This window comes from Podarcis raffonei, chromosome 13, assembly GCF_027172205.1.
Source record: "Podarcis raffonei isolate rPodRaf1 chromosome 13, rPodRaf1.pri, whole genome shotgun sequence".
NCBI lineage: Eukaryota > Metazoa > Chordata > Lepidosauria > Squamata > Lacertidae > Podarcis > Podarcis raffonei.
In genome coordinates, this window is record NC_070614.1 from 4,540,642 (window position 1) to 4,567,895 (window position 27,254).

At 42.8% G+C, this 27,254-nt stretch overlaps 1 protein-coding gene across 7 annotated transcripts in view; it reads right to left on the bottom strand.

The window, feature by feature from the left end:
- The window catches only part of TEX10 (testis expressed 10), a 36,178-nt gene extending 11,070 nt beyond the window's left edge, over positions 1 to 25,108 (bottom strand). The window contains exons 1-12 of one of the 7 annotated variants that reach the window (XM_053362998.1): positions 25,006 to 25,044; positions 22,082 to 22,153; positions 21,664 to 21,853; positions 19,162 to 19,874; positions 18,319 to 18,565; positions 18,023 to 18,135; positions 17,044 to 17,303; positions 14,655 to 14,790; positions 12,215 to 12,390; positions 10,451 to 10,628; positions 5,304 to 5,392; positions 3,396 to 3,529 (exon numbers count right to left, since the gene is read on the bottom strand). In XM_053362998.1, the coding sequence (XP_053218973.1) occupies positions 3,396 to 3,529; positions 5,304 to 5,392; positions 10,451 to 10,628; positions 12,215 to 12,390; positions 14,655 to 14,790; positions 17,044 to 17,303; positions 18,023 to 18,135; positions 18,319 to 18,565; positions 19,162 to 19,874; positions 21,664 to 21,843 (2,226 nt within the window). In that variant the 5' untranslated portion in view covers positions 21,844 to 21,853; positions 22,082 to 22,153; positions 25,006 to 25,044. Of the gene's footprint in view, positions 1 to 3,395; positions 3,530 to 5,303; positions 5,393 to 10,450; positions 10,629 to 12,214; positions 12,391 to 14,654; positions 14,791 to 17,043; positions 17,304 to 18,022; positions 18,136 to 18,318; positions 18,566 to 19,161; positions 19,875 to 21,663; positions 21,854 to 22,081; positions 22,217 to 25,005 lie in introns of those variants that run through there. The other 6 variants (XM_053362999.1, XM_053363000.1, XM_053362997.1 and 3 more) reach the window with 6 other exon arrangements.
- Between the last annotated feature and the right edge of the window lie 2,146 nt (positions 25,109 to 27,254).

The window sequence follows — 27,254 nt, forward strand, 5'->3', positions numbered from 1 at the left end:
ACATCTGGATGGCATCCGGTTGAGGAAGCCTGATTTAACCATATAAACCACCCCGGACTCTGTGATCATCCTCTGAGGCCCTTCTTCGAATGTCTCCTCCAGGAGAGGTTGGGAGGGTGGCAACGTAAGAAAGAGCCTTTTCTGCAGTGGCTCCCCAGGAAGGTTTGTCTGGCGCCTGTGATAGGAATTTTGAGGTCTTAGATATATGTTAAATGTTCATAAGCGTACCAACCAAGCACATACATAGATCAGCACAGGAAGACCGACCTGGAACCATTTTGATTCCCAAACTAACCAAATGTTTTCTCTGCAAGGTCAAAGGAAAATGGAAAAGCCTTTTCCTTCACAAATCCTGTCTTAAGGGTATGTCTGTGTTTGAATAAGGGTGTGAGCCTGTGACATGGCCCAGGAACTAAGTATTTATCATTACAAAAGTCTGGCCAGGCTACCCAGGAAACCCAATCAAGTAACCTGCCAGACAGGAGATAAACAACAACAGGAGAAAAACAATATTAAAATTTCTGTTTTAGACCGTCTTTTCTGTGATGTAGGTGTGATATATCTGAGGGATGGTCTTAGGTTACACCCCTTCTGTGATGTATGCATGATGTTTCTGGGGGTGGTCTTGATCTACAGGGTGGCAATTTCAAAAGTCTTTATAAGGTCTTGCACACCATTTTTCCGGGTCCCTCCTCTCTCCTGCGGGTGAGGGGAGCACCCTGTTGCAACAGATCAATAAAGGCCAAGCCTACAGGCTGCTGTTTTGCTCCAAGTTATCCTGGTTGGTGTCTTTGTTTTTGTCCAAGGGAGCCCTCGGATTTTTCCGTTAACACCATATAAACCACCCCGGACTCTGTGACCATCCTCCAGTGTCTCCTCCACGAGAGGTCGGGAGGGTGGCAACATGAGAAAGAGCCTTTTCTGTAGTGGCCCCCATCTGTGGAATGCTCTCCCCAGGGAGGCTTGTCTGGCGCATTTATTCTACATCTTTAGGTGCTAGGCGAAAATGTTCCTCTTCATCCAGGCCTTGGGCTGATTAATATTCTATGGCCTTTTAAATGTGTTTGTGGGAGGGGGCATTACTGTTTTGCTGTGCTTTTATTCTAACTACTTATTTGTGCTTTTATCCTGTATTTTTATCTTGTGAGCCACCCTGAGATCTTAGGATGAAGGGCAGTATATAAATGTAATAAATAAATTTAATGGATTGGTTTGCAGGCAGAAGCCTCCATGACAAGCATTGATAGTGCTGGATGCTTCTGTCTCTTCTCTAGCCATTGATTGGGGAAAGTTTTTGTATGAAAAGTGTTCATAATGCAGTTATAAGGCAAAAGCTGCTATGATAAAGTAAGTCCAAGCAGCGATATAAACTCCTTTTTACAAAAACTACTTCTAATATGCAATTGGCTTTCTCCACCTTTTAGTTCACACCAAACAAAACACATTTTTGTGGGTGTTGAGCTCATTTTATCCATTCAAAAACTGGCCAATGAAGATTCCATCCCAAATGAAATGATCGCACTATCATTTAGATTATTTTTTTAAAAAATATGGATATTGACAATTAAAACAGTAGGACCAGCGAAAGACTCACAACTCTTTTTGCCTAAAAGAACTCTCCTGAATATTCCCAAATCACCCAGTAATAAAATTAAATGCCTGGCTAGTCTGGACTTGCTCAAATGAAGAATGCGATAATGACAATATTTTTTAACGTAATCTGCCCCAAATGAGCCTGTATTTCCCAACGTCATCTTAAACAACATGGCCTTATATGCAACTTTTATATTTCCCCCTATATTAAACTTTCCCCCAAAATGTTATTCTTTTGGCTTTTAATCATTTACTCAAGAGTATCTTCCCTTCTGGACCTCATGTGCTTAGCCAAGCCACTGCTAAAAAGCATCTTCTGAAAGCTCAAAGCTCTGGTAACAATGCCCAGAGTATTTCAGATACACAGAGATAACTGTTCAGGGGATTGTGGATTGCTTGAAAACGCAAATAACATCACATAAAAGCATTGCTATTTTTATTCTGAAAGAACATACAAAGTAAAATTTGCACCACTGTGTCTAAGGGATCCAGCTAGACAGCCTTACAATCTTCCTACAACTGGTTGGCAATGTCTCACGTGAGCAGTTCTAAAACCGCAAAGAACTGCTTGATTTGAACCGAATATTTTTATTTACTTCTGTTTCTATAAATATCCTGCAGGCTCAATGGACTGATACACCATCAAGAAAGCTATATGTAACTTTGCTCCACACAAAGGTGCATCTTTGTGATAACTTACCATTGTAACTTCTTTTGCTGTTACACATACTGACTGTGTCACTGTGCCCTGTCACTTTTATTTTCAGTCTTTATTCAGCAAAAATTTCAATAAAAATAATTTCTTACCAAATATCCTGCAGATCATGTACGTAAAGTGCATGAATCACCTAAGCTTACATTCCAGGTGGCAAAGACTCCAAAATATGGATAGTTACACTGTGGTGTAATCAACGCCTTAATGTGTTTGTAAAGTACACTTATTTTCATTTCCTACTTCAAAAAGGAAACGTGAAATAGGCTGTTTTTCACCTTGCTCCTCAAACTGACCACAACAGCAAAGCAAAAGCAATGCTATCTAAGCTGTGAGAAGATGGCAATGCTGACAGTGCAAATTCAAGACAAGGCCCATTCCCCATTCTGAATCCATTGCCAGCCTTCTAACAGAAGAAGAAGAAGAAGAAGAGTTTGGATTTGATATCCCGCTTTTCACTCCCTTTAAGGAGTCTCAAAGCGGCTAACATTCTCCTTTCCCTTCCCCCCCCACAACAAACACTCTGTGAGGTGAGTGAGGCTGAGAGACTTCAAAGAAGTGTGACTAGCCCAAGGTCACCCAGCAGCTGCAGGTGGAGGAACGGGGAAGCGAACCCGGTTCACCAGATTACATGTCCACCGCTCTTAACCACACTGGCTCTCTTGCCGAGTTCCTAGGGGACACCAATGGCCAGCAAACCTTTCAATGCACCCTGATGTGAAGAGGGCGTGCAGCCACCATATCTTGCAGAAAAAAGGAAAGACTCTAGCTGGGCCGTCTATGCCTGCTATTGAGGAACCGCTTATTCTGAGGCTGATCAGAATAATAATATTCAGAATAATAATATTGAGGAACCACTTATTCTGAGGCTGATCAGAATAATAATAGGCTTTAGTGAGACTGTAATGAAACCACTAATATTCAGCTTCAGCCACTACACTGGCATCCTTTTTCTCTCATGAGCAACGTAGTTAGGGAATAACGTATAGATTTTTTTACTCCCTACAGAACATTTACCACCAATACTGAGCCTACAGACATGCCAGCCTATGATATTTTGACTCTGAATTCTCCGTGTGGACGGTCTTACCTCTGCCATTGCCCAGTGATATGAAAACTGATCCAGATCTGTCAAGTAGATCTGGACCGGGGAGAGCTGTGTTTGGCTTATGTGTGGCCTCCCTCTGATGCTCTGCAGGTTAGTCAGCTCTTCTCGGGAGAAGCCTGGAAAAAGTTGACAGAGAAGCCCATTAGGAGGGAATTACCATTCTGCTATTTTTCATCTATAATAAAAAAAATACTGGTTAACAACTCATCAAAAACATTCTATCCCACAGTTCATATTTGTGAAATATAAAGGGAAATATACAAGACCTGCAGTCAAAATCAGAATGATACTTAAACATGCAAACAAACAAATCTTCAAACAGGAAAGTATGCTAGCAGTATTACACCCTGGACACGATCCAAGTTAAGCACAATCTCCATTAGTTTCCATGAGACAGCATTAAGTATGTGCTTACAATCGCATAGATTTCCATGGGATAATTTAGTAAATAATTAGCTTTAGCCAATCCTTAGAATGACTGGGATAACTACTGCTTGAGTTCCTGCTGGTAGCTTGTGCCAGACAAATAGAATTGTTGTTCCACATCCCGCTTCTTGAGCAGCTGAGCTTCCCATGCTTTGAAGCATTCTTGTTTCAAAAGCAGTTCATCATTTGGCTACTGCTTAGGAAGAGCTTCGTTGCGTTTATGGGATGAGTTTCATGTGTCTTTGCATCCTACCCCATACCTCTGAGGGCCTGGGTGTTATTAAAAGCTAGGGGAAATGACTTAACTGAGCCAACTATTCATTACTAATGCTCAGTTTTAATGACTCACTCTCACGTTTTGCCATTTTAAAGACAAGTCTGGTCTCACTATGAAACTTTGTGAGTCCTAGCTACAACTAATCAGAAGAAAAACATGCTGAATTCAACAGGGTGATTACTACTAGGTAAGTGGATTCACAACCAGACTTCTTAACCATCAGGTTTTAATAGTGAATTAAGCTGAAATTGGAAACAATACTAATTGGTAGAGAAACATAAACCTTCAAACAGATCTGATGCTAATCTCTATCAGTGGTTTAGGTTGTTTTTTTTTAAAAGTGTTTCGTATTTGAAGCTTTATATAAAAAGATTGTGATTGTGCTGTGACTGCAAGTTAATATTTGTATTGCAGATTATGAAGGTCTGAAGCAAGCCAGGGAACAGTGTGATTAAGAGGAAGAGATTAATAATATTGGCATACAAGGGCATGAGAATTACTTGGGCAGTACAGGATTTTGGACACACAAGAAAGAGGATCAAGGACTGATGAGGCTGTTTGGTAGCAAGGAAAGTTTAAGAATGGAGGGGATGCTGGAAACAAAAATAAATTTACTATGACATTCAGGAGCTACTGGTCCCCTGTCTCCATAATCCAGCCAGCTTTTATACATCTGCAAGACTGGTGTACAGAACCATACTGGTGGCAGTTATTTGGGAAGTTCTGGAATACTGCTGAGCTTAGTTATAGTTCTAGAATACTGCTAGAATACTGCTGAAACAGTGGACTCACCACTATTACAAAATAGAAACTTTACTGGGAGGTAATTGGGAGAACAGAGCAAAAGGATACCCGCCAGGTCTTGGGGAAATAAAACATCTCAAAACATATTAGAACAGAAAACAATGCCAGACAGCTCCAGTGGTGCCCGCAGAGAAACTCCCCAGTGAAAAAATGAAGGCAACTGAAATCTGACAGCAGGTAGGTGAATAAAGCAGTCACAGACGTGCTTGATCACTCATAATAGTCACTTCTTAAATTCTCGCTTTTATGTTGATGATTAGCCATTGTTTGTACAAGGAATTACAGGATGCTTGCCTTCAATCTACTTAATGCAGCATTTTTTCCTAAATGAAATTCAACAAAATTATGCTGAAATAAACAAAATTTAAATTCACACAGATTACCTGTAAGAGTTGAAAACAGGAAGCTGAAGTAATCCAGATCAGTCACTGAGTTGCCTTGCACTGGGTACTTCCATCCCACAAAAGAGGATCTATTTAATTTTTAAAAAGGAAGGGTTATTAGGATACATGAAAATTCAAGTCCGAATGAGATGTGATGGTAGGGGAGGGGTAGGACTGTTCCACACATGCCTGTCATCTCACAGCTCTTTCCCCTCACTCAACCGCTAAATATCCAAAATATGCCTGGCTCAGGTAGAGGAACACTGCAGAGATAAGCAGGAATGCAGGTCTTGTAACTTTTTTCAGGTGTTTACTAGGTTTTGTTTTCTACAAATGAAAGTAAAAATCTAAGTTGGAAAGAATGCAAAAAGCGAGCAGAGGATATTTGGATGTTTTCAAAGCATCCAACCCATTCTTAATAACCTCATATTGTAAAAGTGTTTTTGAAGCATAAATAAGTGTTAATGACAATTATATGCATTCTTGAATGAAACGTGAACATCTGAGCTTTTATCGTATGACTGTGAACCTGCCAAATGGGAAGAAAAAGATGAAATCGTCTTGGCAGTCATTCAAAAATTTCTTTAAAAGTCAGGAGGGTAAATGAGCTCAAAATATTTTTTCTAAATTATACTAAATCTATATCACAGTATATGGACTCTTCTTGATCAAGAAGGAACTAAAGGGTATGCCAAAACCAGCATCTAAAGAGAAAGTTATGAAAATACACAGGTCCCACAATCCAAACATTCGTTCTGCAAAAATCCACTTATCCAAACACAAGGCATTAGTACCCAAACTTTGCTATACACACTGCAGAATCAAATATTCAAAGAGTAGGACAATTGTGCAGTACTAAAAACAGATAGACAGCCTTACTTTTTTGTGTTTTGCTGGTCTGTGGCAGCCATTTCACCAGAAACCAAGGTGGGGCCAAAATTCCATGGCCAAGACCGCATTAGAAATTTCCCCATAGACATCAATGGAAACTGTTGACTGGTTATGTGAACGCTTGCCTAACAAACTATTTCCTAAGAACGCAGGAAATGTGTTTAGATAGCAAGACTTGTATGCAAAATGTTGCCAAGAGTCCACTGGCTCATCTCAAGGAACTGCAGATTGTGTCTGAAGACATTATTTAATAAAGGTGGCACTGTGGGTTAAACCACAGAGCCTTTGGCTTGCCAAATCCCCGTGATGGGGGTGCTCCCGTTGCTCGGTCCCTGCTCCTGCCCATCGGAAGGTTGGTGGTTTGAATCCCCACAATGGGGTGAGCTCCCGTTGCTCGGTCCCTGCTCCTGACAATCTAGCAGTTTGAAAGCACATCAAAGTGCAAGTAGATAAATAGGTACCCCTCCGGCGGGAAGGTAAACGGTGTTTCCGTGCGCTGCTCTGGTTCGCTAGAAGCGGCTTAGTCATGCTGGCCACATGACCCAGAAGCTGTACGCCGGCTCCCTCGGCCAATAAAGCGAGATGAGCGCCACAACCCCAGAGTCGTCCACAACTGGACTTAATGGCCAGGGGTCCCTTTACCTTTATGCCACCTACTGCTTGCTAATACATGCTAACAACATGCTCAACCACAGCTGCACTTAGACATTTGCTAATCTGTTCTGCTTTCAACTAGTTTCTTCTGATGAAGCAAAATCATGAATTTTATCCAACACCTAGTTAAAACCTCATCCGTGACCCTTTATAAGGCTAATAATCACATTCAGCAATGTGATTATGACTTCAAAATCATCCTAAAAGGTGTCACTTCTTACTTTACAATAGAGATTACATGAACGTCAGTGAAATACTGTTTCATTAACTATGAGCTGCAGTGTATCATGTTTGTGCTGCAATGCTATGTAAATATGTGGTGCGTCAAATGTTCAGATTACCTGCATAAAGATAAAATACAAACTTTTCCACAGATCTCCTCACTAACTGCTTGGATCCACTTGACTAAAGTATCAAGATTATAATTTTGACACTTTCACTGCCTAAACTTAATTCTAAACAAATATTTTGTACATAGCAATGTAAAAAACCCAATGGCAATAGCTATAGCAGCTACGCAGTAGAAGAATCTATTATTCTATTTCAAATTGCTTAAAAAGCATGAAAAATATGAAGGATGAGGTTTAGAATACGAGTAATATACATCTCCATTCAACCAGTCTGTTTACACAGAAGACACACAGTGCCATCTAGTGACAATGTTAACCTCCATCTGCTGAAAAGGACTTGAAAGATGTGCCTGAATACACTGTTCCCTTGTTAATTATGCTGTTTTAAATGTGCATTTTATATTTTACTTCCTTCAGTAATGTTTTCTTTTGAAATGTTTAAGATTTTGTTGTTGTTAACTTTGCTGTGTTAAATAGGCATTCTGCAGCTGACCTCCTTTGTAATGTTTTATTTTGAAATCTTCAAGATAATATTTTACTTTCCTGTTAATTATGTTGCTTCGAATGTATAATTTACATTTGACTTTATTCAGTAATGGATTGTCTGGATTGTTTTATTTGATATTTTAATGGGTTGTAAGTCACTTTTGTGATTTTTTTCCTAAACATTTAAAGCAGTATAGAAATGAAATGAAATGAACATCAACAACAACAGTAGCAGCTCCCGCAGAACCAACCCCTGCTGAAAACAGGGCCTGCATCTGATGGCCAATTTAAACAGTGGCAAATGCAAGCTCTGCAAGTTAGGATCAATGGGGAGCAGCCCCCCCCCCCCCAAATGTGCCCAATGCCAGCCCTGCTGCTTTCCAGCGGGTGCAGATTCACCTGATGACACCGGGTGATGGCCTGCCAAAAATGGCCTGTGGAAGAATGACCAATGTTGGATCACATTTGCTGGATGAAAGTGGTTCTCCCACTTGAGTATATATAGCTTAGAACAGGGGTCAGCAAATTTTTTCAGCAGGGGGCTGGTCCACTGTCCCTCAGACCTTGTGGCGGGCTGGACTATATTTTTTTTGGGGGGGATGAACAAATTCCTATGCCCCACAAATAACCCAGAGATGCATTTTAAATAAAAGCACACATTCTACTCATGTAAAAACACGCTGATTCCTGGACAGTCCGCGGGCTGGATTGAGAAGGCGATTGGGCCGGATCCGGCCCCCAGGCCTTAGTTTGCCTACCCATGGCTTACCAGTAGCAGCAATTTTACTTCCTTTGTGTGAAGAGCCGTTTCAGTGAACTTTACATTTCCATCTTTGAAAACATCATTATTTCACCAAACAAAATGAGGGCCAAATAAAAATACCACTTTTTATTATGTTTTATGAAGAACAGCATGACAATTCTTTCTTCCAAACATGTCTTTAATCAGTGACTATCTTATTCCTACAATATATTTGAAAAAGAAAAATAACCAGATGTTCCAGAGGAATGTACTGACCCAAGACTGTTAAGGAGCTTCTGTTGTTTTCAACCTGGGAGAGGTCAGCTCTGCACACAGAAAATGAACCTGCAAGGAGGTTTTTAGGCCACTTCTTCTGTAACATTCAAATATAGTCCCAGGGTATACAGTCATACCTCAGGTTGAATGCGCTTCGGGTTGCGCGCGTTTGAGTTGCGCTCCGCTGCAACCGGGAAGTAACGGAGCGCATTACTTCCAGGTTTCGCCGCTTGTGCATGAGCAGACGCTCAAAATGACGTCACACACATGCACAGAAGCAGCAAAAAGTGACGTGCGTGTGCGCAGATGTGCCGTCGCTGGTTACGTTTGCTTCTAGATGCGACTGGGGCTCCGGAACGGATCCCGTTCGTATCCAGAGGTACCACTGTACTCTGAAAGTACAGGCGGCCACCATCCTCCTGAAGCTAAGCAGGTCCAGGTATGGTCCAGGTATGGTCAGTGCCCGGATGGGAGAACCACATGTCTGTCACCTTGGAGTCCATGGTGAAGAAACGCAGGATGGAGATGTAATGAAATCACAGAAGCAACTGCTAAGCTCTACCAAGGGAAAACGTCGTGGTGTGGTTTCTTTTATTTCAAATACTTAAAACTCACTTTTCACCAAATGGTCTCAGGGCAGGAACAATGAAGTTAAGGTAAAAAAACTGTGCATATTCCTCCAAGGTACTAACCACAATGATTTGAATCTATTTTAACTGTAAACATATCTGGCTCCTGAAGAGGACTCAATGTTGAAACGTGTTTGCTCTTTCATTATTAACATTCATATTTATATGTTTCAATGGGGATTTGGCCTCTATAAACCCTATAAAATTGCAGTTTAAATATTTTTATATTTTGTTAATAACATTTCATTTTGTAATGTATTATTTGTAAAAACAGATTGCTACAGTAACTTGGTGTGTTTTTTTTAGAAACAGTATTTTGTCAGAGATAAGATCGTATTTTAAGCCTTCTAGGGTAGAGAATGCAAGTTCATTAAAACCACAAATAACAATATTTCAAAAGTAAAGCAGGCAACACAGAATACATAACCAATCCAAGTACAAAACATTTTCAATCGGCAACTCCCCCCCCCCTTTCCAAAAGTATGGGTAAAGACACGATGCCTGAATGACGGGCGCCCTTGGGACAGATTAACAACTAGCCTAAACCCACAGCAAAATCGCCAGCTTGCAAGATCTGCATGGGAGGGAGGGAACGCTCCTGTCATCGTTCCTCGGGAGCTTGCAAGAAGAGGAGTCATAGCATTTAGGCACAGTCAATGCTGTCCGTCACAACAGATTGCCTTTAAGAGCATGCCGTTTTGTGAGGCAATAGCAGCAGCACGACTGTCAAAGTGCCCGCGGTGTATCTTTCCTTTCACCCAGACAGCAAGAGCCTGCTCCTTATATCATTTCCTCTCCAACTGCTTTTCCCCACAATGAACCTCCATCCCTATTTTTCAACTGCATTTCAGTGTTTGAATATATCCCCCCTCTAATTCGCTTATTCCTTCCTTATGCAACTGACCCGTTTCATCTATTTTCCTGATCCTTCACTGTCGTCTCCTCCATTTCCCATCCACAGTGGCTCCCCTCTTTCCCTCACAATGGTTTCCCCAACATCCTTACTTCATGTGCACGCACCTTCAAAATTACATTATGGTTTGAGAAGATGGAACAGTAAGCTTCTCCTTCAATATTCAAATTTGCCCATGGAAAAACTAAACTGGATAGGTTGCTTACCTCATACGCACTATCCCGATAAGAGTAGTCGATAACTTTACCGACAGTTTTCCCATAATGCAGCAGCGACTGAGAGAAGAAAGCAGATTGCCTGGTAAATGTGGCAGAAAATAGACCAGCTGGACTAAACGTTGTTGCGATTCTTCTGGCAAAATAGCGACAGCACCATCTAGTGGATCTGAAAAAAAGAATCAGCAGCTAATGTCATCTGAAAACCTCAGAATGGGGTGCTCTTTCAGCTGGCAGAAGTTTCCGCGCTCCACTCTAAACTGCTGTAAAGGAGAAACTGGTTGCATTTCCACAAGAGCCACATCAGGAAATCCCAGAGCAAGAGCAGGTCGAAATGTCACCTGCAGTGGGGAAAGCAGGTGGGCTGTGTAACTGCACGGGGGCCAGGCCACTCAAGAGAACCACAGCTACCGCTAGGGAATCCTACCCACTTCTTCATGCTGTGTGCCACCCCACACAAAGAGCCAGGGCAGGTGGTACCAAGGCAGTAACAGATTCAGCATTGTCCACCCCAAAGAAGTTATCTCCTCGGGCCCAGATTCCTATCACACAAGGGCCAATCAACGTGTCAAGCTGCACACAAAGAGCAGCCCACCATAGTTCAGGGACAGAGATTCCTCTTAGAAAGCTACGGGGAAATGTGATGGCGGTTGGCACTGGGAAGCAGGTGAGAGGAACTAGCAGGAAAAAAACTGAGTGGGCAGTAGTAGTCCCTCAGGGGGCCTTGATAAAAGATGAAAAGACCAGAGTCACAATGGCACCCACTGGAAACAGAACAGAACAGAAGTCAGAAGAGCAGTTGAGAGAGAAAGGAATAGAGGGAAGGCTCTGCTTGATGCTCCCACGGCAGATTTCAAAAAGGACCTGAGAGGAGCAGGAGCCCTTCTGAGTGTGTACTTGGGGTGGGGCGTAGGGTCCCACCAGAACTCGTTCACTTAGCTCTAGGAAGTTCTGGACGCTGCTTGTGCTCAGAGTCCAGGAAGAGGGCACACCAGCTAAAAATGAATGATGCCAAAGAACTATTCAATTTTCTTCAAAGAACAACTCAATGATGTAGGTTCATTCGTCACCCCAGATCCAGCCAGCATCTTCAAATGGTGAGTGAAAAGCACATGTTTCTTCCTTTGCAACTACCCAGTCCTTCACCTGAAACAAATTTATCGAATTCTTGCTCCCTTTCCAGATTTTTTTCCATGATACAACTGAGAGGTGGTTACAGGATTCCAAGTGTGAAATCAGGAAATCTGAGGGGGATTTAACACGGTGTAACTAAAGCCACCAGAGACCTGAAGCTGGATCACACCAAAGACCCATGTAGTTGAGCACAAAAGGCATTAAAATATGGCTGGTTTCTTTTCAATCCTTTTCCTAATGATTTCTAGCATGAAATCCACCTTTTCCACAGCTGTCACACATTGGGATAGAGCAATATTGATTTAAAAAAACAAACTACTTTTTTGTAAGCAGCTTTGGAGGGGCTTTGCCTGGGAAAGTACATATTTTTTTTTAAAATAATGAAATATATATGTGGATAGCATTTTCTCCAGATTTCTTCTTTCCACAAAACTAATTTGGCACATGTATTTCTCACTTCCAAAGAACACTACAGCTCCTGTGATGGCTTTCCATAATACGAAAGAAGCAGCCTGTTATTATGAGAGGAGAAACTAAAAAATACCCATCATCTGGGATTCCTCAGAAACCAAGAGTCTTTATCCCCTATTGTTAATTTTAAAAGTTCTGCAAATGAGGTACCGTAAATTCGAGGAGCAGCAGCTTGCAAACTTTGCAGGATTTCCTTGTTTGCCCGGGATGCAGCCGAATAAATAGTACCAATCAACTGGTCCGAAAGCTCGGCGTTTCTCAAACCAAGAAGAACAAGTTGTTGAGGTAGACCAGCCAGCCAACGAGTTAATACTTTGCTCCTGCTTCTAGTATGTGCAAGGGAGAAAAGGCAAGGGGAAAGTAATATGTATTAGAATATGGTTCCAGAGAATGGGAAACTTGTTTATGAAGAGGAGGAACCCCTCTGCCCCAATTCATCAGCCCATTTTCACATGGCAAATTTTGGCAGGGATTTCCTCAATGGAAGAGAGTATTGAACTGTTTCTCAAGGTACTCACTGACAGTTCCCCTCTGTGCTTTTTAATTGTACAATGTGTTTTTACTGTGGCCTAAGTTGATTTATTGCATTTATTTATTGCATGATGGCAGCCCCCACTCTTTCTCCCCCAAGTGCCCCTGGAATGATGCTGAATTGCAGGACAATTTTGTTCTATGGGCATTTGGGGGGGGCAGGCAGTAGTAGCTGATGGCCAGTTGCTACCATGAGGGATCCTGCCCCTTTGAGACAACACAATACGATATAAAGGAAACAAAAAAGAAAAACCCATTGCCAGTCTACTGCCACTTGCAAAGAGTAAGAAGCATCTGGAAACACTGAGAACCACCATCCCCTCTCAAGCAAGAAGGTTCAAAAAAAGAACTTGCCTTAATTAAATACATATGATTTACACATTTCCATAAGTGTTCAAGGCTGATCATATCATATATAAACAAACAAAATTACAATTTAAGCCTTCAACATACCTTTATTTTTAGTATTCCCACCCAATTCCTATCCCTACTTCTGGAATGTTCTGTTCTGCACTGCCACACTTTTGATTCTGTTAGCTGCTGGAAATCATTTATTAACGTTACGCAGGCATTATACGGTTTCAGACACCTGCTTTTTTATTTTAAAAAATCAGCAAGCTTATCCAGACATATAATTGAGTTATGTACAGTCATACCTCCGTTTTTGTAACCCTCTGGTTATGTAAACCTTGGGATGCACGCGTGGCAAACTCGGAAGTATTTTACCGAAATATTGCGCATGTGCATGCGCAGAAGCAGTCCTCAGGTTGCAGAAACCTCAGGATCTGACCAGATCTCCGGAACGGATCCCGTCCGAAACCAGAGGTACCACTGTATACCTATTTTTAAATTCCACTGATTTCATTTGTGTATCATTGATAATTGTTTTATGTATGCCACCTTAGGGATTTTCTGAAGATCATCAGAACATGTGGCTCCTGGAGAAGCAGTCTGTGTAAATAGAACAGGCAGGAAGAAGGAAAGATTTGCATGGGGCTGGGAGAACACCCTACAAGCTGAGTGTCAACAGAGAATGGGAGAAGAACCTTCTTGCATGAGAGCAGAAAGGAGATGCTCTCGTCCGGAAGTAGGTGGGCCAAGCTTTCTTTGGGAGCAATGTCAGGGCAGGGGCATTGGGCATCCATTCCCCACCTCTGCCAGGAGGATACCAAGTCCTTCTTCCTCCACAGGGCCACGCTTCCAGAGAATGGTCTCCGTCGCCAGCACACAAGCTGATGGATAGAGCGAAACTCCAGCCCCACCCCCCCAGCTACGCTGCTCTATTCTCCCAGCATGAGTGAATAATGTGAGTGCATGTGAGAGCATGAGTGAATAAACATGGTACACATGTTTTTTGAAAGGAAAAACAAGTGTAACCTCTTTTGTCCCAGTTTGGTGGGATTGTATTGAATACATAAAAAAAAAAGAAAATTTACATTTGTCTCTTCCACAAGCCTCTCAAGAAATCTGGGTTAAGCAACATCTAAATCATTGAAATTTTTTCTTGATGTAATACAGAGCCTTTATGTACAGAAATACAGTTTTTTTACTTCCGTAGACTTACTTGTGGACACTCTCCACTTACTTGTTCCTATCTTATTAATAATACTAATAATAAATTTTATTTATACCCCGCCCTCCCCGGCCAGAGCCGGGCTCAGGGTGGCTAACACCAATAAAATTTCAGTAAAAACATAGTAAGGAAAAAAATTAAAATACACATTAAAATGCAATTTAAAATACAGCCTCATTTTAAAAGTCAAAACCGTAAGGGGAGGTAAACCAGCTTTATCATTTTTCTTGTGAATGTAACGTTCTTCTTCCTATTATTTATTAAATTTATGTAAAGCCCTTCATCCGAGGTAAACAGGCAGTTTACAATATAAACATCCATGCCAGCCTTGGTTTGGTTTAGTTTTTATGTGTTTGTCTGATAAAGTTCTATTCTGTTATTTGGATTATATGGACAAATTTTTTATTTAAAAAAAATCAAGATAAAGCCTAGTTTAGACTTTGGGAAATTGAACTGAAAGCTGAAATGAAAAATAATAATTGTTACCTGTTCGTATGAAGGTTCAACTCTTCCTTCTGATAAACTCTGCTAAAAAAATTCAAAAGCAATGTACGAATAGGGAAAGAAAGGTTTCTTTGCTGGTAAAGAGTATACACGGCTTTCATTAGCGTCTCTGCTGCCACTGAGAGGGAAGACAAATGAAAAATGATGTTTTACCTCCTCTCCATTCTTTGGAACAAGTATTCAGCAATTTATTGCACCAAACCACACATCTAAAATGGGTAACTATGAAACTATAGCAAAGGCCAGTGTGGCATCAGATGCAATTGCGTGGATGTTATTGTATCTTCATGCTAAAGCGTCTTGACATCTCAATGCACAAATACACCCCACCCCCGGCACATATATATGTAATTTATTAGTCATTTTCTTTTTGCCATGGCAACTCAAAGAGATTTATTAAAATTAAGTTACATACATTAAAAGGGGGGATGGGGAAATACAGTGAAAGATTTGGCCAAAGATAGTTAAAAGCCAATGGGCTGGTTAAAAAAAAGAATGCTTTCTCCTGGTGCCTGAAAATATGTAATGATGGCACCAACTGAGCCTCCCTGAGGGAAGACTTCCACAAACAGGGAGTCACCACTGAAAAGGCCCAGTCTCGTGTTGTCACTCTTAAACACCACATTTTTCTATGTGAAAACCTGGGAAAATGAGACTACTTCGGAATGGCACGTGTTACATTCTCTTGTCTTGAAGATACAGAAAGAGTGCCATTGCTGTCTCCCCAACTTGGGGTATGTGAGGAGCAGGAGAGAGAAAGAGTTCATAAGAGCCCTTACATCAGGGGTCACCAACCTAAGGCCCATGAGCCGGAAGCGGCCTGCGGAGGTCGATTGACCGGCCCACGAGCCGCCCCCAAACCAAACTGCCCACTCTCGTGCTGTGCTAAACTGGTGTAGACCGGGGACTCGCTTCCGTGGTGCCAGAAATCGCATCTGCACATGCGCAGATGGCGGAAATCGCATCTGCACAGACGCCAAAAATCACATCTGCACATGCGCAGACATCGCGGATGCACGCGCTCACGAGATCTGGCCCACAGAGGGATCTCCACAGGACTGGTACAGCCCAGGCAAGATAAACCTTGCCGACTCCTGCCTTAAATCAAGGACTCATCTCTTGGCACATGTGCAGGTCTCCCCATAAGCTTTCACTATGAAAATGTACTGTTTTTAACATCTCCATCTGTGTGTCTGTGTGTGTGTGTGTGTGTGTGTGTGTGTGTCTGGGAAAATACCCATTCGCATTCAATCTCAAATGTGCTAGCCTTCCACCCCTTCTACATAAAAACCTTTATTGCATTAGCATACAGCCATAGCAGGATAAGACAAAAATGCTAGAGAGAAGCAACCTAACAAAATTCAAACGATATTACTGGCATTGTGACATTTAAACTACCCTAAAACAATAATGTAAAAATTTAGTTGCCAGCGCCGGGAATCTAAAATGCAGATGTATATAAAACATATAATGGCCCCAAAATAGGCTCGGCACATTAGGTTAAAAAGGTAATACAAAGAATTAAAACAGGTCCAGGTCTGGGACACACTACCCAGTCAGTGTAGCCCTAAGTTTCAAGGCCTGCACTATAAAGATTGCCACCCCACGTGAAATTTGGGGATTTGCGTCCACAAGAAGTGATTTCAAACAGTCTTCCTTAGATGTGATGGTGGGCGGGATCAAGAGGAGGAGCTTAGTTCTTATTAGCTCATAAATAGGGCAGTAGAAAAAGAAGTGTATGAAGTCCTCTACTTCATTCATTGTGCATGGACATAGACGCTGAGTAATGGGGGAGCGGTGGTTGTTTCACTTGTGATATACCACCAGGTGAAGGTGCCATCATGCTCTGGCCCTCAAACAAGTCCTGGGTGGTGTATTTGATACATCACCCAGGCCTAATTTCATTATAAGAATGTCATAGCTAAGTCAGTCTTGCATATCTCAAACTTACAAAATTTACCTTGTCTTCCAATTCTAAGCTTACAATAAAATCCACTGCTGGTAACTTCCTTATTGAACATCATGAGGGGGGGGGAAATCTAAACATTTCTAAAGTCTAGTACCTATAAGCATATTCAAATGGAGAATCTATCACTGTAAGACGATGCATGCAACCATTTGTTCCTGCTGCTAACCCTTGCTACAAACAGTGGTTTGGCACTACAATGAGTTCTGAAATATAAAAAGGGTGCGTCTCCTGATCCTATCTTTTACGGTCAGGAGAGGAGGTGAACTGTATTAATCTAAGGCACAAAACTGCTCTAAATCACTTCTGGATTGTCTCACTAAAGGGAAGAAATGCAAATAACCTAGAAAAATGCCACATATTGGTAAATGCATAGACAAAGACTGTACACTCAGTGGGTCTTACCTTTGTTTATTTGTATCTGTAGAAGTCTCCAAGTCACTTTGAGCAATTTACTCAATTGCTTACTGTTTAACTTACAGCCATTGTGAAGGGGGAGCTTACAACCATCGTGAAGGGTCTCTATCACAAACTTTCTAATCATATCTAGCCAATGAGAATCCATCTGCAGTGTTGAAGCACTCGCCAATGAGACCATGATTTCGCATAAGGTTAAATTCAACATGAGATGATCAATGTTTGACGATGTCATACAATACTTGTTGCTAAATGAAAGACAGAGAAGTGTTTATGAAAACTGGCACAAAGCATTATTCAATAGTGAAGAATTCTACGGGGGCCCATAACTCTATAGATATTTCAAATAAGAAGGCATATACTCCAAAGCGTTGAAAGTTTCAACAGGTTCCACTGCAACATGAACACAGAAGAGTAAACTTCTGAATTTCTCCTGGTGGCAATGCCAAAAAGCAGGAGGAAACCTTGCAAACCCAAGGTTCACTGGGGACTATTCCTGGAAAACTATAATTTAGCACGTATTTGAACAAACGCCAGTATAAGAGAAAAGTGCTGGTTGCAAAAATCAGTCTTTCATCCACATAGGACAAGCACAAATTACTATGGAGTACACAGGTATATCTCTCCAGTTAGTTGGCTTATGCAATACCATACATCAAAACACATAAAAAAACCAGAACTCAATCAAATTTATTGTCTGAAAATATTCTCTTACGAACAAAACTGCATTATGCATTACTTATGAAGGAATTACTGTTACTGTGAGTTAACAACAAAAATTCCTTATAGTGAGGATTAAGGGGGGGGAGAGAGAAATGCCTGTTGATCAACCAACTGCTGAGCTTTCTCCATTGCTACTCCAGGATTTTGCTATGGTTGTGAAAATTTAAGAACTCGGATCACAACCTACTGATTATCTGAAAAGGGAACCACTCAACTCTGACTCTCCTGGTCTTAGAAGCAATACCTTTTCAAGGGCTCTTTCTTTCGGTGTTTGCTTGTTTCTTGGAAAGAGTAAGGAAAATGAGACATGAAATGGTGCTTGAAATCATTCAGGTAATTTGCTCGAAGCCACTCTTCCTGTAAGAAAGGCACCACACATTAATAATTTTCTCCAAGTGCTAAGAGTTTTAAGGAAAGGTATACAAACAGAAAGATCATAAGGGTCTAATTTATGGATTTTTTCCAAACTTGATTAGGTAAGAGGACAAGGATGCAAATAATTTCCTGTAACATATCATTTCAGCAACTTCCATTTCTTACCATTTCATCCAGATCTTCATTTTGCTTTACAAGCTTCCACAACAGGTATATGATACCAAGTACTTGCTCCATTAGTTGCTGAGATCCAGGTTCCAGAAGATTTCCAAGAATGGGAGTTGCAAGCTGTGCAGGCGATGCTTCAATCCAACAATTAAGCAGCAATGGAATTATAATTTGAATAAATCGTTTTAAATTCTCAGGAGATGACAGGCCATTTTCAACACTGCCTGTCATACTTACCAAAGACCTAGAACAAAGGCCAAAACAGTCTTTACAAAACTACTGCACAGAAAGAAATGTATTTACAGTTATAATTCTACGCACACAGACCCAGAATAAGCCCTGTTTGACACAGTAAGACTTATTTTGAAGTAGTATACACCCGGCTGTATGAGTATGTTATAAAAGCTGGTCAGGAGAACAGCCTTACTCATTTCTACAAAATGATGTCAATTTGGAGGAGGCCATGTACAGGTTATTTACAGTTATAATTGTGCTATTATTCTTACATTGCTCCATGAACGTGAGTGATTCATGAGAAACATGTATAGGCAGTAGCCAATGAAAACCCAGCCTCCTCAATTACACTCATTTGGGTGCAGAAAGGTGGGAGCCACACCCCTTGATGCATAAGCATAACTCGTGGGGCACCCATATGAATGGCAGCCCAAGTCTGCAGTCTTCTCAAAAGAGGCTCTGCACAAGACCCACGTGTGTGACTGCACAGCATTACTACAATAAGCCTCACTATATTGCCATGGTCAGCAGCAGCCTGCTCACTATGTTTCACATCAGTGACAAAGCATGAACCTTCAAACATGTTGTAAGCACACTCTTTCTTACCTTAGCCTGAAGGATGAATGAATTCTGAGTGGTGGGCCACCATTTTCATACAACTGGATGTGCTGCTGGCCACTGGCATATTCCTGCCAATTAACCTGCAAGGAGTTTCTTGGTACTTGTGGGTTGTCATTTGGCTCTTGTAGCCCTTCGCTGTCAGTTTCTAATTCACTGGATCCTTCCACCAGCACCTGAAGGAACTTTCGGAGCCTGATCAACACATTAAGCCTCCATTGCTGTGACGTTACCCTACGATTAGGATTAACAGACAGCATCCAGCATATTTTCTCCTTATTTTTCAGTTGTTTTGACAGTTGTTGATGAGAAATCAGTTCTACAAAGTTATTCAGCAACACACTACTGCGATCCGTCAGGAGAGTAGGGTATTCCTCCAACAGAATGTCCAATACCTTCAAAGAATCCTCCTGAATTCCTTCACTGATATGAGTCATGGCACTAGAAAGATGTGCACTAAGTAATGGGAAAAATGGAGAGATGTGTTCAGCTCGTATTTTTGGAGCCAAGAACTTAAGGAGGCAGATTGCTGCTGCTCGTACAGCAGAATCTTTGTCTGTAAACACAGCTGCCAGCTCGCTTAGTATATTTGAAAGGTGTGCATCAATGACGAATGGATACTGGGACAGCAGATCTTTGAGTCCAAAAAGGGCACTTTGTTTAATTCCTGCACTATAGTGGTTCATTTGTGAAAGCAGATCCTAGAAGGAATAGAGAGTTGGTAATTGAAAAACTATTTACATCACAAACTTATAACTATTACATTTGTGGTTGAAAGGTTTTATACACTTCCAAAACAAGAAATAAAAGCAACCTTCACACTAGCACAGCAAAAACAAAGCATTACAATGTTAAGAAACCATCAGCCCCTTCCTTTGCACAACTGGGGGAAATAAGCTCACATATTTCAGTTAAGTGTACCTATTTCTGCACAGACTTAGGCTGCATACATCAAAACAAACATTTCTCAGAGGCAGAGATAGATGTCACCTTTGCTGTTTAATCGATGTTTAGAAATTACTGGAATTCAAGCAGGAGACATAAATCTGCATTTACGTAAATGACAAAAGTGTTTATGCTTTAAAATGCAAAGCAGTCAATGAAAATCCAAGGCAATCAATGCTAAGATTGAATGTAACTTTATAGGTCTTCAGTACACAATCAGAATATAAATAAAATCCAGCCCAGTTGCTTAGAAATCTTATCATAGTAGAACAATTAAAAATAAAGCTAATGAACATTAGTCAAACACAGAGCAGACCCACTGAAATCCATGGATGCAAGTCCTGTTAAGATCATTGGTTTCAGTGTGTCTATTTGGAGTGGGACTTGGTTCAGTAGTGGGGAACCTCTGACTTGCGGTCCTAATCAGACCTACTAGGCCTTGCCATTTGGTCTGCAAGCCCATGTTGGCCAAGCCATGCCCACTTGCCCTGCGCTGTACACCAAATAGGCACCACCTATTAGTTGATTGGCAACACCTGCAAAGTCCTGTGCAAAGCACCATGCCCTGGACTTTGAAAATCCTGACAATCAGCTGATCATCATCACTTCTGAAGCCCTGTGCCTAGTGATCTGCAACCGCTGAGAATCAGCTGATTATCAACAATGGTCGCAACAGTTCAAATAACCAGGAGTCTTCATAGACTAGACCTGGAAGATGGACATAATACAAAGTACTTGAGAATCTCAATGAATTTCAGGAGAGAGCATACGCATGGTGCTACCTTGGGCAAATCAACTCTTATGGCACTCCCCTCTTCTAAAGGCACTGATGGCTTCACCACTGTTGGAATTTTGCCACACGGTGAAGATACTTTGTGACAGAAAGCAGTATTTAAAAGCATCTATCTTGTAACAATACAACTCATGAGATGGAGATGTTGAACACCACTGATATAGCTATGGGTTAAGGAAGCTCACCTCATGACAACAAAGACACAGTAAGAGATTATTAGCTGAGGTTGTAAGGTACAGTCATACCTCGAGTTAAATATGCTTCAGGTTGAGCACTTTCGGGTTGCACTTCACGGTGACCCGGAAGTAACGAAACGTGTTACTTCCAGGTTTCGCTGCTTGCGTATGCGGTCAAAATGACGTCACACACATGCGTGGAAGCGGCGAGTCGTGACCCGCGCACATGCAGACACGCGGACGTGGGTTGCATTTGCTTCAGGATGCGAACGGGGATCCGGGATGGATCCCTGTCAGTATCCAGAGGTACCACTGTATTCAGCAAGGGTCCTTGTAATTCTGATTTCAGCTTAACAATAATGCTAAAATTAAAAAGATTAGGTATTTTGAAATTTATTGTCTTCTCTAACTTATCTATGTAGCTGTCCAGATTCCTAGATACGATGTTCTGGCATCTCCAGTAGTATGTTAACCCTTGACAAAAGCTCACACTGTATCAAAATTAGTCTCACAGATGCTAATGAACTCAAAAGTGCAACAAGAATTGGTGGCATATAAATTTGCATTTCACTGTACCTTTATGTTAAGTTTTCTATTATTTGTCGGAAGCACTCCATCCTCTCTAAGTTGCTCGGATAGATGTATGGCTCTTGTTTTGAAGTTTGTATCTGTTGCATTTTCTAGTCTAGGCTTCTTTTTTCCAACTTTTAGCTTCACCTTATGAAAATCTTCTTGATGTTTCCTTTTCTTTGTCATTTTGAAGCCACTGTAGAAAAATATGTATGTTTAAGGGGGGGAAAGTTCCTGCAACTAAACTGAGCAAATAATTACTCAGACTCAATTTTTGAAATCAAAGTCAATTTCTGGTTTTCTTCAGGGTCCGCAACATCATCTAAAAAGAAATTGCAAAACGTACACCCTTATGCTCTACTCCCTAATGCCAGTCATCTGAAAATCTAGAAATGGCTGCCTTCTTCATGGCACTGCAGCTTACCTGATGAAGTTTCTCTTGGGTTCAAGACGAAGTTACAATAGATCCAACTCTGAAAATTCAGAGTGTAAGGTACTGTGATGGATGGCAAAAGAAATTCTGTGCATCTCCACATCCAAAGGGTTCACAACAGAAAACATTTATCATCAATATCAACATAGCCTAGCACCTTCACATTTTTTTAAAAAGGTATTAATAGTTGAAGGCTTTTACATGCATGCCCCCACTGAAGCGAGGGTTATGTTCCAGGCCCCAGCGTGCATAAATGAAATTGCATAAAGTGCAGAGCACCTTTTAAATGCTCTCTTTCTCTGCAATCCATACAAAATGAGACTGCATTCAAAAATATCCACGACTAGAATTGAACCTCCATCAGGAGGCTGGAGGACATGTGGAAAAGTGGTGGCTGCTACTATTGCGCTATCCTGCACATCAGCTGTTAGGATGGAGAGGCTGAGCAGCTGGTCTCTTCGGGGCTTCCTCTGCCCTTACTGACACCCTCTTTGGGCTCCGGGGAAGGTCTCCCTGCAAGCCACAGGGACTTTCCAGCTCTCTCCTGCCATTTCTGGGTTTGAACTGATTTTGTTTTATTATTTCCTAATGACTGTGGCAATGTGTGTATTAGTGTAAAAGTGTGGCAATGCCTGTATTAGTGAACAGCATTGAATGCAAACCAGGAAAATTTTGGTTCAAAACCCCAGAGCCAAAATCACTCCAAGAGTTAAGCTGCAAATCTGTATTTAGACTGCTTGCTTCAGACCGCAGGCGTAAGGTCACATAACCAAAAACTCAACCAGATAAAAACAGAATTTATCAGCATTCAGGAAGTTAAGGTACCTGGAGGAAGGGTTTTAGACTAACCTTCAACCTGACACTGGTTTTCCATATAAAGGAAACCTTTTTGGATAACAGCATGGCTGTTTCAAAGATAAAATAGGGAGGCATATTCTAGCCCCAACTATCAGCCATATTTCTTAGAGCCATTGGGAGGTTACACCCCTGCATCTCAGGAACAGCTCCACCATAATCAACCTAACCCCACCATATCAACCAATGAAGCAACTGCTGCAGGAAGCTTGCCTTCCCACCTCCCTGCCAGAACATTGGGCCCCAATGGCCAGTTGGCCTGGGACTGGGAAGCAGAAGGGGAACGCCACACATTGCCATTGGCCCAGAGGAACAAGGGCAGGTGGGTCAAAAACATCACTTCTGTGCATGCAAAAACCTCCAGCAAGGAAAGACCTGCCTGGCAGGAACTGTCACATAAAGACTTATTTGGAACTCATCACTTTGTTCTGGGCATTGCAAAAACTGCTTTTTTACCATTTTTGCCCTCACTTCCGTGTGTGTGAAGGTTGCAAGCCTGAGGACAGGGCCTGTCCCTTATTAAGGGAGGTGAATAAATCAGATAAAGGTACAAAGAGGCAGAAAAGAAAAGAGATAATGATTTGAAACCAGGGAGGGGGGTGGGGAGAAGTCCAGGGGTTGGGAACCTCTTAAAAGATATTGTTCTGTATTTTGGAATGAATGCAGTATGTAAACAAAAACTTTCTAAAATTACAGTGGTACCTCGCAAGACGAATGCCTCGCAAGACGAAAAACTCGCAAGACGAAAGAGTTTTCCGTTTTTTGAGTCGTTCCGCAAGACGAATTTCCCTATGGGCTTGCTTCGCAAGACGAAGGCAGGCGGCGGGGAGAAGAGTGCTTCTCCCCGCCGCCAGCCCCGCAAGCTCCGGGGACAGAGGGGAGGCGCAGCGCGCCTTCCCGCTGTCCCTGGACCTCATCTGAAGGCGGGCGGCGGGGAGAAGAGCGCTTCTCCACGCTGCCTGCCCCGCAAGCTGCTAAGCACAGGTACCGTTAATAGCCGTGCTTCGCAAGACAAAAAAATCTGCAAGACGAAGAAACTCGCAGAACGAATTAATTTCGTCTTGCAAGGCACCACTGTAGATAGATATGGGACGTGGGTGGCGCTGTGGGTTAAACCACAGAGCCTAGGACTTGCCAATCAGAAGGTTGGTGGTTCGAATCCCCACAACGGGGTGAGCTCCCGTTGCTCGGTCCCTGCTCCTGCCAAGCTAGCAGTTCCAAAGCACACCAAAGTGCAAGTAGATAAGTAGGTACCGCTCCAGCAGGAAGGTAAACAATGTTTCTGTGCGCTGCTCTGGTTCGCCAGAAGCGGCTTAGTCATGCTGGCCACATGACCCAGAAGCTGTCTGCGGACAAACCCTCGGCCTATAGAATGAGATGAGCGCGCAACCCCAGAGTCGTCCGCAACTGGACCTAACGGTCAGGGGTCCCTTTACCTTTATGTGTGTGTGTTTGTGTGTGTGTGTGTGTGTGTGTGTGTGATACCCTCGTGTCTCAGGGTTCTCCCCTAAGAAGGATTATCATCAGGGTAATTATTATTACTATTATTATTATTACTACTATTTCCATACCGTCCTTCCATCTGAGGATCACAGGACAAAGATTTACAACATAAAAACACAAAAGTATAGTATCAAACAAACAAAACACCCCCCCTTAGCGCGCCGCTTTAAAAGGCCATAGATGGTTTAATTAGCCAAAAGTGACTTCGCTTTCGGAACGACCACTACTGTCCTGAAGGGCGAAGAGCCACAGCCCCGCGGGCAGCGTCCCAGGTAGGGCTGGAGAAGGGAGTCCCGCTTAAAACCCGGAGAGCCGCCGCCGCCGCCGCTGCCTGCCAGTGCAGACAGTACTGAGCCGGAGGGAACCATTGTCCCGACGCGGCGTGAGGCGGGTTCTTCGCGTCCCTGGCAGGCCTCCGGCTACAGAGCGAGAAGCAGCAGCAGCGCGGGGGGGGGAGGGGCTGTCACGGACCGGGGTGACCAACGGAAAAGAAAGAAGCGGGGGCGGCGCCGGCGCAGTGCAAGAAAGAAGGCCGCTTCTCCGCCCGCCCCACTTACCCACCTCCTGCACGCGCGGCCGGCAGCGAAGGAAACGCGCTCGGGGAGTCCTTCCGGGTCACGAGCAGCCACGGTTTCCAGAAGCCGCCCGCCCGCCCAATCAGCAGGGCGGCTGAGTGGAGCACGTGATCCCAGCAGCTGCGTAGTCCACCTGGAACCTCCTCCGGAGAGGGAGGCGGAGCGCTGACTGGGGAAAGAGCGCGAGGGGAAGCGAGGATTCGCGTCTGGCGCCGCCTTCAGGAGCGGAGGTGGAACAGCAGCCTGACAGGGACTCGAGGCATCTTGCAGATAAACATGAGAGCAGCGAAAAGCAAATATGTATACAGTGGTACCTCGGGTTACATACGCTTCAGGTTACTTACGCTTCAGCTTACAGACTCCGCTAACTCAGAAATAGTACTTCAGGTTAAGAACTTTGCCTCAGGATGAGAACAGAAATCGTGCTCCAGTCGCGCAGCAGCAGCAGCAGCAGGAGGCCCCATTAGCTAAAGTGGTGCTTCAGGTTAAGAACAGTTTCAGGTTAAGAACACACCTCCGGAACGAATTAAGTACTTAACCTGAGGTACCACTGTACCTGCACTGTACATATATATTTTAAGAAAAAATAAAACATAGATAGAATTAAAACATTGTGCACACACACAGAGAGAGTATCATTAAAACCAGGGGTCAGCAAGGTTTATCTTGCCTGGGCCGGATCGGTCCTGCGCCAATCCCACTGTGGGCCGGATTGCGCACGAACGTGAGCGTGCCCATGATTTTTGGCATCTGTACAGACACGATTTTCAGTATATGTGCATGCGCAGATGCGATTTCCTGCGCCACAAAAGTGAGTCCCCGCACCGCGCTGGTTTAGTGCAGTGCAAGAGCAGGCAGCTCGGTTCAGGGGTGGCTCGTGAGCCGGTCAAACAACCTCCACAGGCCACTTCTGGCCCATGGGCCTTAGGTTGCCTACCCGATTGTTGTTGTCGTTTAGTCGTGTCCGACTCTTCGTGACCCCCTGGACCAGAGCATGCCAGGCACTCCTGTCTTCCACTGCCTCCCGCAGTTTGGTCAAACTCATGCTGGTAGCTTCGAGAACATTATCCAGCCATCTCGTCCTCTGTCGTCCCCTTCTCCTTGTGCCCTCCATCTTTCCCAGCATCAGGGCTTTTCCAGGGAGTCTTCTCTTATGAGGTGGCCAAAGTATTGGAGCCTCAGCTTCAGGATCTGTCCTTCCAGTGAGCACTCAGGGCTGATTTCCTTAAGAATAGATAGGTTTGATCTTCTTGCAGTGGAAGACAGGAGTGCCTGGCGTGCTCTGGTCCATAGGGTCACGAAGAGTCGGACATGACTAAACAACAACAGGCCTACTGACTGCTGTTTTGCTCGTCTATTCCTGGCTGGTGTCTTTGGTAATTCCAGCGAGCCCAAGGGTTTTCCTATAACAGCTGCAATTGTATGCACACTTACACATCAGCTGTGGTGGCTGATGACATTTAGACTTGGTAGGGCTGCCATTTATAACCTTTTTCCCCCTTCAAAATGGGGCTTGTGCAGCACTTATTTAAGGACATGTGCTGCAACATATGTGCAAAATGCCATAATTAGCTCCTCATAAACAAAAATTAAGAATGAACAGCTTCCATATTAAGGGGGCCAAAGTTCCAAAAGCAGAATTTCCTAAAAGTTGTGAACTTGAACACTTGGTACAAGAGAGTATGGTGTTTTGATCTTGCAGAAAAGTTGGTGCACACAATGAGACTAACAAGACAAAGTACAAAGACCCTTGGTGGAGTTTTATTTTGTTCGCAAATACTCCGGAAAACCAAAGTCCTGCTCCAAGAGTTTATATGAACTTGTGGATCACTTAATAAAAGCCTGTTTTACAAATTTATACTCTAAGTGGTGGTCATTGGATGGAAATATACGCTTTCATAATGGACATTTGGAGGTCTGGGGAAAACTCTGTTGGGTTTCTTGGGTATGCTTTACTTTTGTTCCAAAAATATATGCAATTATTTTGAAAATAATAAAAATAGTATTATTTCCCCAGATAGTCTATGTGTCTATACAGATCTCAGCCAGCCTTTCAGGTTAATATGGAACTGAGTGGCTGGATTGCTATCATGACCACAGAGGGAAACTGCACAGCCAGGGCGAAGACCCCTAAAGACAGATGGCTGGGTTTTCCTGGCTGTAGGAATACTTTTGGATTGACATTGGCTTTGTAGTGAAGAGAGTCAGAGAATGGAAGATTGACAGAAATG